Raw genomic sequence first — 11,497 nt, 5'->3', positions numbered from 1 at the left:
TCTGGAAGTCTATGGAAAGTTGGCTTTGCCCAGCTCTTTCCCCAACCTGGGTGGAGTGGGATGTGGAGAGTGGTTGGCAGCAGCTATGTTTATTTGCTTCTGTTAGCGTGGGAGGGTGTGTGGTTCCCTCAGCGAGCCCAACATCTGGGTCTCTAGCCTGAGTTAGGCTCCAGCCAGACCTGGTGGCAGTTGGATGAACCTGGATAAAGTTGGTCAGGGTGGGCAGTGGCTAAGGCCGACTGGTTTCATGATCACAGGGTGGCACACCTTGGCCTGAGGAATGTCCAAGCTGGACGAAGGCTTGCTGGTCCACGCCCCAACACACAGATAAGAAACGGGAGCTTCCGGGTGGCAGAGGGGGTTATATCAGGTCACCGTGGGTAGCAGAACAGCCTCTAGAATCCAGGTGCCCTCGCTCCCTGTCTAGACTGTACTTCCCAAACTACTCTCTCATCCTGACACACTGCCCTGTCTGTTCTCTGAGCCTTCGAATCCCATCATCTGGACAAAACATTGTCCAAATGTCCCCCAGTTGGCTTTCTGGCTGGATAACTTGGCCCCATGTCTTCATCTGTAAAATGGGAGGCATGGTAGTAACAATAGTCACCTCACAGAATTGCGAGGAGGATTAAATGCAGGAAGAGACACACAGCCCTTCGATCTGGCACAGAACAAGCACTCAGTAACCATTAAGTGTTACTGTGTCACATATAAAACAGTTAAAATGTGTGTTCTCCTACGAGAGGGGGCGTTGTGACTGACCGTCTCACTACAAACTCACCTCTTCCAGGACATTTCTTCCTGAGAAGAGGATTTGAGATGAGAGGCACATAATAGGTTCCTTAAGGCCTGCATTTGAACTGGGCTTCCTCCACTTGAATGTGCATAGGTGTCCCCTGGGGCCCTTGTTAAAATGCAGGTTCTGACTTAGTAGCTCTGGGGTGGGGCCTGGGGTTCTGCACCATCATATGCTCCCTGATGGTCCCAATGCTGCCGGTCCTTGGGGACCAGTCTGAGCAGCCAGGACATGGGGAATGGAGATTTCACCCAGTACAAGGTTCAACTCAGATTGCTAAAGAAAGAAATATGCCACAGAGAATGCCACCTGCCTGGGCCATTTTCTCATCTTTAGATGATTAGTCTGAGTTCATTTCTAGGCAGTGGTAGGGATATTGCTTAAAGTTTATAAAGCACTTCATCAAAACCTGAATATAATCTCAGTACTGACACGCTGACTGATGTTTTCTACAAATTGTTCTCTCTCCCTGCTGGGTCACTGGAAGTGGTTTCACTATTAACCTTACCAAAAGTCAGCTCATTTCCAAGGATAGCTTGGTGGCAGCTAACCAACCATGTTCACCCTCCCCTTCTTTCTAATAGGACCTCAATTTTATTTGAGGTAGAAATGTGTTAACAAAACTGTTTTCCAGCCTGTTGTGCAAAGAGGGATGGACGATAAGATGGAAGGCAAAGTCATTAGGTAGGACTTCTAGAAAAAGGTTTTATTTAAAGAGAATTTACTCAGCTGTCAGATAAGCTTACCTTTTACTTCCCGTCTGGAACACATAGATAATGACTGGAACTCCAGCAGCCATCTCGGAACATGAGGCAACCACAAGGGTGGAAGCCACATAATAAGGATGATGGGGCGAAAAAAAGCAAAAAACAAAAAACAGAGCTGTGGCACATTGATGGTGTCACAGCTCTTCCCTGCTTAAGCCTGGACTTCTTTACATTAAAAACACAACAAACCAACAAACAAACCCCAAGTTGTTTGAGTCACTATTTTTGGCTTCTTGTTACGTGAAGATTGATGAACCCAGTGCTAACTGATGCCCGTAGAGCAGGCACAGATTTAAATCTGTGTCTACAACTAGCATGTAGGGGCAAGGGAGTGGATTGAGAGTCAGAAGGCTGGGGTTCTGAGTTCAGCTCTGTCTTTTCATTGCTATGAGGCTTATCCATCTCATAGCTAAGCCTCAGTCCCCTCACCTGTAAAATGGGGATGATGGATGAAAGAGACCAGCACAAAGCTGGAGTGCAGAACTTATTATCCTGGTGGTGGTGGTGGTGGTGGTGGTGGTGGGGAGCCTCAGGATGAAGTATGAAGACGCAAAGACTAGCCAGTAGCAGTGACCAGTGCTGATGTGAGCAGGGAGGGGACGTGCAGGGACAAAGCTTAGGTAGAGTGCTTCCACTGGGGTGCCTACCTTCGTGTGCGGAGGGCAGCAGAGCACCACTGCCTCTGTCGTCACCAAAAGGGGTTGGACTAAGTGCTCCTGTTTTCATTACTGTTCTGTGAGTGTGGTTTTGTTTGGAGAGTGGAGCAGCACAAGCAGCTTTTAGCTGGGTCTTGAGAACCTGTCCCTGTGTCTACCTTCCACCAGCTCATGAGCTCTACGCTGAGGCCTGGGAGGTGGTAATATCTCAACCATCCCCATGGCTTTGCTGCTGAAACCCAATGACTCTACCCCAGCTACTTGCTCCAAGCCAGCCGGATGGGCTGAATGGTTGACTATTCGTGTTTACTCTGTCTTACTGATTAGCCACAGCAGAATGGGCCACACCTCGCCTGTTTGAATCAGACTTTTTGGCTTCAGTTTTCTCAGAACCATCCTCCAAACCTGGAGCCTTCTCTCTTTGTCCGTCACTTTGTCTCTACCCCAATTAATTACAGTCAGCACTAGCACTGTTTCCACTCGGGCAGAGCCAGTTGGTGCCTGGAGGGCAAAACCCATGTCTTCACAGTGAACTGAAACTCTCCAGAGGCACGGAGGGGGTGGGCAGACCGGAAATAGCACCGTTCACTGGGAACCTCTCAAAAATTGGCCCTGTGGGGCTCCATTTTTCTGATCAGCTGGTAGGTGGTCTGAAATATGGCTGCATTTCCTCACTGTGGCCCATTCCTAGATTTTTCAACTTGATATGATTGAAATAAGGGTTTTCTGAGTAGATGTGCTGCACTCAGGTAAGTGTTCTCCTTTGGTGAGACTAAAGGCATCCATCCAGCACTGTATGTACTTTGAAGTCTTCCTTTAAAAAAATCGTAACTAAAATTTTTAATGGGAAAGGGGTATGTGTATGTGGGACCAGGACAAGAGGGCATGCAACGAAGAGTGACCCCCCCACACACTGCACCCGAAGGGCCCTTCCTTCCTCAGCAGCACTTCTGTTAGCCTGTACACGAGCGTGGTGTTGTGTGTCCTTTTCTAGGAAGATGAAGGGACAGCATAGGTGTTTATCCTGCCCGCTTTGGGGCTATCGGAACCAAGTCAGTGAGAGAAAATTGAGGAGAACCCAAGATAGTTAAATTGCAACAGGGGGCTTTTGTTGCCACAGCTGGATGGGTGTTGAGCAGTGGGGTGAGGCTGAGGCTGGTGCAAGTGGCAGTATGCATTTTAACGCTGGCTTGGGAAAGCGGCCCCGCCGCCCCAACGAGGTGGCACATAGTGTGAATAAAGCCAGCCTCCTGCCAGATATTTTTGCTGTCTTCACCCCAGGGCTTTGTAGAGCCAGCACACTGGAGCTTTTGTGAGGTGGCCAAGGGCTTCAGGGTGACCCAGGTGCCAGGCAAACAGGTTCAGAAGCCCTCTTGCACACATGCTGCCCCAGGTGGCACAGCTGGCCAGGCCCGCGGGGACGCTGGGACCAAGGCCTTTACCCTGATCTAGTCCACGGGTGGAACTTGTGGAGATAATAAGCTCAACCATTGTGTGAATATTTTTACCTATGTAGCTGAAAAGATGGGCTTGCCCTCCTCTGGATGTGAGGTGGGGGCTCTGAAATCACAGGCCTTGTAAAGATGTAGCCTCTCATGGACCTGTGAGACCCCACTGGATACCGTGTCAGTGACAACAGACCCAATTTTTTCCCCCTGCCTTCCACCATTTTGTCAGTGGTTTTTTATTAAAGACAGAACAACAGCAGTGATATCACCGTGCAGGAACCACAGAACCTCAGCGATCATATGAGATGCAGTCTCGATCTCATTATGAAGGACAAGAGAAATCGGTGTCTGGAATTCCAGCTCGGTATAGCATGCATCTTAACTGGTGGTCAGGCCGGGAAGAATCAGTTCAGTTGTACTCTCATGGTTTACTCTTCCTGCCTCTCCTGCAGATTCATTAGTTCATCTAACAAGCGCTCTCTGCCATAACCTGGGGTGTTGCCCCGTGAAAATATTGGATGATCATGGCTTCCAGTTATGAAATAAGGAGAGCATTTTTGATTAATGGCACCTAAGAGCAGACATCCCCCCTTTCTTTTTTGTTTTTTTGTTTTTATTTAAGCCAAAGTAGCATTTAAGAAAGGGATCGGCGGCATGCCCACGATTGTGTCAGATGGTCTTCCTCTCTGGCATTCGGCAACATGCTGTTCTCTTCCTGCCTTTGCTGCACCTCTAGGTGGGCCCCATGCCGTGCAGGCGCCTCGTTGACATTATTTCCCTTGGAGGAAGTCATAAATATTGGCTGGCTGTCTCATGGTTGTGGGAGGTCGCCACTGGTGGGAGACTCAGCCCGCTCACAGACAGGCCGTGCATAGAGGGGAGGGAGGAACTGGGTTAAGGAAACTGCTTCTCCAGACCTGAAGGCTGCATGAGATTCGGGTCTCTTTCCTGACCTGTGGTTCTTAGTGTTAGAAGATGATGTTATCACTCAAATTGGGCAACTGGGATAATTGGATGGCAGCTGAGAAAGTGTGAACTCCAGAAAGTGGAGGCCTAGCAGGGAGATTAAGAACAATGCTTTAAAGTCAGACAGACCTGGGTTTGGAAGCCACAGGCGTTGTAAAGATGAAATAAAATCGTGCATGAAAATGGCATAGCACAGTGCCATGTATGTGGTGGTTAATATTTGGGAGCTGTGAGTGGTGGTATTGACTAATCTAATACCCAGAGCCAGAGCTGGAACTCGGGGGTGCCACACGTCAGGTACAGGGGACAACCATTTGTTCGTACTATTGAGTTTCTTTTGTGCTCATGAGTACGCTGGCTCCTCACAGCACTGCAGAGTACTCTCTTGGACTGATTTCAGGGACGCGTAGGTGCTCAGTTCCCAAAGGCCCTTGTCAGCCCTGGTTGTCGCTGAGGTGACCACTCCAGCAGAGCCACATCACAGCCCCCTCGCAGGGCTCCAGGGCCACACACACCACAGGGACCTGCTCCGGGACCCCAGAGTGGGAGGACATGGCTGGGGGTGGGCCACACTGGCACCGAGGCTGGCCCACTGGAGATGGGGATTTTGTCGGAAGGACAGGGGGGCCACTGCAGACACCAAGCAGCAGAGTGGTGTGATCACGTCTGTGTTTGGATAGAGGATCTGGCTGCAGGATCGGACTCGTGAAAGCACAGGCAAGGAGAGCGACCATGACTGCAATCATCCAGGCAAGAGAAGAGGGCATTAATGAAAGAGCCCGGGAATAGCTTCAAGAACTAATCGGCAGGTATTCACAATCAGCTGGAAGTGGAAAGGAGAAGGTGACTTCTACATAATGCCATTCCCTGGAAAGGGGACTAAGAGAGGAAGAATAGGATGGAGCAGAGGGGTAGGGGTTTGAAATATGGAAACAATCGTCTAGGTCATAGTTTGAAGTGTCTGTGAGACATATTTGTGAAGCGTAAGAGCTAACATTTAGGAAGGTAGGCCTTTCTAAATGTGAAGCACGTTACACAGTGTTTTATTTAATCCTCACAGACCTATAAAATAGATGCCATTATTCGCATTTTACAGATGAGGAAGTTGAGGCACAGTGAGATGAAATAGCTTGACCAAAGTTATAGGCGGGAAGGAGTGGGGCGACAAGGAGACCCCAGGGCGTGTGGGCTCACACCACATGCTCTTAACGCCTATCCTCCATGGTGACGTTTGGACACTTGGTCAGGAGCTCAGGGTAGCCCTGAGCTGCAGCTGTCACTATGGAGTCATTGGAGGCCAGGAGCGCTCTTAGTGGAGGGACAGCCTCAACTGTGTCCACTGGATTAACAATCAGGTGTAAGTACCCACATCACTGCCGTGCCCTCAAACCTGGGGTGCAGAAGACAACAGGCTGCATCTCAGGTATCACGGCTCAAGCCCCACAAGCCCCTCCAGGTGCTCTGGCCAGAGGAAGGGGAGGCAGGACAAAGTCAACTGGCTGACCACAGCTTTAGGAGAAGACCCCACCAAGGCCCAAGGGAGAGGGTAGATCCCTGTGCCACCAGGCCTCCAGGAGGCCAACCCAAGGCAGGGAGGGGTGGCACGCATGCAAGTCAGGCTTGCCGGGGGTCTGAAGGAGGGGAATCCAAACTGTTCTCCAAGAGACTGCCCCTGCAGATCTTGCCCACAGCTTACTCTGTTCCTGAGGATTACGTTTAGTACTTTAAAGATTCACATAAACCCAAATCTTAGAAAGCTGATGCCCTCTAGGACATCAGCCAGAGTGCATCCAATTCAATGCCCTCACTTTCCAGAAGAGGACATCGAGGCCCAGAGAAATTACGTGACTTGGCCAAAATTGTGCAGCTAGCATGGCAGGGCCACCACTTCTGTCATAGGACGGGTGTAACAGACCTGAGGGTGGACACAGCAGGCGCTTCCACCTACTGAGAATGTGGAGCCATGACCTTCGTTGACTTTGGAAAGGGCTCCCGGTTAGGATGGTGGCCAGTTTCCTTCCTTCCTTGCAAAGCAGAGCCTGTTGGGGGTTCTCCCAAAGTGTTCCTTTCCAGCCCTTTCACTCCCCTGGATAACTGCAGCCACGTTTTGCAGATTAGATTTATTAAGTCACAGAGCTCTGGAGATTGCCCTGGCAGGATTTGCCGAAAGCTTACTGGAGAGGGCAGAATCGGAGCAAGAAGCTCTTAGGCTGAACTCTGAAATCCTTTCTGTAAACCACCGGCCCTCTCTGCTGTGGCCAGTCCTGTCCCAGTGTCCCGCAGCCTGCACAGGCGACAGCGTGCAGACACTGATGCCATGCTGCAGGGTGCTGACGTCCCACGGGGGCTGTGCTGCTCTGCTCAGCAAAAAAATCAGCAGAGCAAGTGGTCACTCCGCTTTTCCGAGGCTGGACATCCCCAGGCAAAGGAAAAGCGGTTCCCTTTGGATTGTCCTCCCAAACCCTTGCTGCCCAGAGTGATTCCTAGACCAGCCAGTGGCATCAGCATGCCCTGGGGGCTAACGAGAAATGCAGACTCTCAGCCCCCACCCAGACCTACTGTGTCAGCGCCTGTACTTGATAAGGCTGCTGGATGATTCCTGGGGATGGTGCAGGAGGGCCGTGCTGGGCTGCGTTCCTCTTTCCCAGAGACACCCTCTTATGTTTCTGGACCAAAGATATGTTATCCAGCAATTTCACCCACCTAAAGTGCAGCGGCAAGCACTGCTTACTCCCCTCATCCCCACTCCCTGCCCCAAACCTTCAGAAAGACAAATGAGGATCAGAGGTTAAACAATAAAGCTCTTTGCTTTACAGGACAAATAGGCTTCTCAAGAAAGGAGACAGGCGTCAGTACTCAAACAGCAGGGTAGTCTGAGGCTCTTGCTTCTGGGCAGTGACACCCCAAAGCCCCCCAAGGCACTGCTGCCATAGAAGGCTGTCTGATATCTGATATTACCCAGATGACTTTGAGTGACTTATCCATCTAATTCACATTCATCATTCCTAGATTATTAAAGGACAGACAGTCGGGCAATACATTTTAGATATTCTTAAAAAAATGTTTGGAAGAAAAAAAGCACTAGCACAAAAACGTTATCTAGAAAGTTAATTTGTGTGCAACAGGCCTTCCTTCCCCCAATAATACCAGATACATGAGGTTGGCCTGTGTCTCCCTCCACAGCTCTTATGATTTTACTGATAAGCTGACCTACCCCTTCCCCCAACCCCTTTCCCCAGCCAAACTAAGTATTTTTGGTGGTTCCTGCTGGTGGTGGATAAAACACACAGGAGGAGGCAAGGAAATGTTTTTTTTTTTAGACTTTTTTTTGGTTTGTTTTTAAAGAAACTGCATACATCATCGGAGACAAACAATAATTTAAATACCATGCAGTTTCTGTATGTACAAAACGTAGGCCATAGAGATCCAGTTTCATTTGTAGTCTATTTACATTGTCTTCCTCATACAGCCGTCATCTGTTCAATTAGAACACGGGAGAGCTCCTATACAAAGACAAACTATGTACAGACACCTGGGAAGCAATTGGAAAAAGCAACCGGTTTGGGGATGAACAGACAAATGGGAAGAAAAAGTCATTCAAGGTGACCTTTGCACACTGGCTGCACACAGGAAGAGCCGGAAACTCCATTCATCGAAGCACACACCACAATGGTCATTCGGCAACTATAAATACACGTTCATAAGCAGGAGAAAAACTCAGGTTTTCACCACATCTACTGTCACGTCGTTTGGTTTCTCTAATCTGACATAAAGGCTAAAGTTTTTAAAGTTCTCCAGAGCTTTGAGGGCTTTTGGGAGGGGCACAGCGATTGAGTTCCAAAGAGCACACAGGGCGATGGACAGCAGTCTCTTCTGTCAGAGATGCAGTGGGGAGGTCGGGGCAATGTCTCGTTTTGAGTGGGAAATGCTTTGATCTGAGAAATCTCACCATTTTCCTGTCATGCTAATCCAAATGACAAAAGGCTCAACTGGGAATTTATACACACAAAATAAACCTTGACTCGAACACTGCAACTTTTTCAGAAAAGGGACACATTCTAAACCAGCTAGCCCCCCCTTCTCTCTCTCTCTCTCTCTCTCTCTCTCTCTCTCTCTGTTTCCTTAAAGTTAAACTGTCATCTTGGAAAATGACACACCTTCCAGTTGTCCTAACAATGTAGTGAAAAAGAAACTGGGATAGATTTCTATAAAGACCTCAAGATTTCAAGAAAAGAGACAGCAGAGCGGCCACCCTGTGGTCCAGAGGTTGTTGAGCCACTTACAATGGGCTGAAGATCGCCCACCTTCATGGTGGGCGAGCTTTCAGTGGCATGGAAGGTACACCCCTAACTCCTGCAAGTGAATTCTGGACAAAGGTGCGCTGCAAGAGAAGTGGAAAATGTGTTCGATTTCTTCCATGCACAAAGTGGACTGCAATAATAGGGCACTTTGGGCAGAAAACCGGGACTGCTGGCTGGCTGCAGGGAAATTGATTTGGGCTTCACGTCCCCAGGAAATGTGAAAGGCCCAAGAACCAAGGCCAGCAGAGAAGCCACTAGTCCTGGTGGGAGGAGTCCGAGTCATGTAATGAGTTCTTTTAGGACTCGCTCCTGGGCCCGGGGAAGGCCCGACCATCCTGCCAGGGCTCTGCAAGCTGCCTGAAACACAGCTGTGAGTTAGGGGAAGCTCAGACTCAACTCCTGGAAAGGCGGCCCCTCCGCCTGGAACACGTGCTCACCGGAGCGAAGTTCAACGAAAGAGCCCTACATCTTTCGTCATACCATTTGCACATTCAAATGTCAGTAAGCCTTTTGGGAAGACCTTGTTTACAGCCACACTATAATCTTGACCACATTTTCCCTGAACAATACCTCTACCCACGGCAGTAACTATTCAGAGTCAACATTCAAAGAAAAAAGGATCTGGTGACGGCACCCTCCTGGGGCCCGGCAGAGGCGCGCTCGCTCCAGGTGGTGCGAGGAAAGCACTTTGCTACGCTGGTGGGCACGGCCTGATGAACTGCCCTGAGCTCCCCCCAACAACGAGCGCAGCTCCCGGGTTAATGCTGGCCGCAGGAGCCAATAAAGCCCGCGGAAGAGTAACTGGCCTCACCAATGGGTGTGTCTCCCAAGAGTAACTTGCTTCCCACACAGGTCAGGGTGGGGACTAGGAAACTCTTTTTCGGGACGGCCAAGCTGGCATCTTTGTCACTCCTGGGCCTGTATGGTGGAGAGCGCACCATCTCCTAGAAAGACTATGGAGATTCTGAGACCACTAAGAAGGCCAGGCAGAGAGCTCTGCGAAGGAGGGCCCTACAAGCACGGTCAGGGAAGAAAACAAGAGGCCACAGTGGGCCTCATGGAGATCGTTGCTAGGATTTGGGACTTGTCCTTCTTGTCACTGCACATGCTACCCTCGGTGGCCCTCTTCCAACAGAGCACTGCTTTTCTGTGGTCCCAAGTGAGGAGGACAGTCAGAGATACATATCCAGTCACCCTCACCAGCATCATGAGGGCACGGAAAGGTTCTCTCTGGATAAACAGGAGCGGGAAAGTATAGCATGAGGCAGGCATGGCTGGTGTTTGCACAATTCTGCCATATGCCAAACCCTGGGGATTTTCCTTAGAAACTCGTCAGTGCAAAGAAAGGAGACTTGAAGGCCATCCAGCGGCTCCAGAGCCCTGTTGCCTCAGTGACTGGAGGACCAGACTTTTAGGCCTGGCTTCTGGCCCGCATGCATTGGTCCTAGACTCAGAGGCCATGGACTTCCAAGCCATCTAGTCACTGGCCCTGGGGCACGCAGAGAAAATAAAGACCATCAGCCAAGCAGAGTTTCTTACCCCAGCCTTTATGCCCTCAACATGGTCCTTATGCTCATTCGCATGCCACAGGCTACCTTAGCAATGGCTGTATGTTACCTGTGCACAAGGTTACCTGTGACATTTGGCTTTTTAATACAATGGGTCAATTCATTTGAACTGAGCAGATGGCAACTTTCCCCTTCTACACCAGAGCTTCCTGGAAGGCAGCTCAGCTCAGTCGGCGGGGGCAGGATGGGTGCTCAGTGCCAGCCTTTCACACCTGAGGCACACACTCGTAGGACCAACAGTCAACTGCAGACTCCCCCAGACCAAGGGCTCTTCCCTTTTGTTCACTGCATGGAGGGTGGCCGGAGGGGGAGAAAGGACAGGGCTACTGAAACAGTGATCCTTCTCAGTGTTGTCCCCCTGGGACCCCAGACCAGATGCCATGCCTGGAGCCAGTATGCTTGGCCAAGTCTAGAAGTCAGATCATTTGCTTTGCACAGTCCTTCCCAGGCCAAACCCACCTCCTCAGCTTTCTTTGGACTTAGATGACAGACACTTTCACGGAAGAGGTTCACTGGAGCCTAAATGAATGTGGTGCCTGCGGGCCTGGCCAGAGAGGACCCGGGCTACTCCGAGTGCTGGAAAGTCTTCTGTGAGGCTCTGCCTAGGATGGGTACAGCTTGGGATCAGCGGTGGTGCCAAGCGGCTCTGACCACGGAGCGGTCACCATCGTGTTTTCGCAAATAGAATCCTGATTGTGTTTCCTTTTATTTTTCTTCTTCTTCTTTTTAAAAAAGGCAGTTCAGAAGATTTACATTGTAATGGGGAAGTGAATAAATACCAGCACTTATGGTTCTGATAAATTTATGTTTTGAAGACAGCATAGCACTCAAGAGGAATTCGACTGTTAAGGTCGGTGAAACCTAGGAAAACAAATAATTAAATCAAGACAAGTGGCTGTCAAGGTGTCACGTTCCACAGTCTAAGCTTTCCCCCCTCAAAGCCCTTGATCCTGACAGGGAGAGGGAGGTTTACATCTCCAAGCAGAAACACATCC

General features: G+C 49.9%; 1 protein-coding gene across 15 annotated transcripts in view; it reads right to left on the bottom strand.

The window, feature by feature from the left end:
• Positions 1 to 7,945: 7,945 nt before the first annotated feature.
• PHACTR1 (phosphatase and actin regulator 1) overlaps positions 7,946 to 11,497 on the bottom strand; it is a 504,389-nt gene continuing 500,837 nt past the window's right edge. For all 15 annotated transcript variants that reach the window (XM_081056333.1, XM_081056322.1, XM_081056326.1 and 12 more), the window contains one exon: positions 7,946 to 11,363. In XM_081056333.1, the coding sequence (XP_080912459.1) occupies positions 11,348 to 11,363 (16 nt within the window). In that variant the 3' untranslated portion in view covers positions 7,946 to 11,347. The remainder of the gene's footprint in view (positions 11,364 to 11,497) is intronic.

Source organism: Rhinolophus hipposideros, assembly GCF_964194185.1.
Source record: "Rhinolophus hipposideros genome assembly, chromosome: 8".
In the NCBI taxonomy this organism is placed as follows: Eukaryota; Metazoa; Chordata; class Mammalia; order Chiroptera; family Rhinolophidae; genus Rhinolophus; species Rhinolophus hipposideros.
This window is presented reverse-complemented; position numbering and strand designations above follow the sequence as displayed.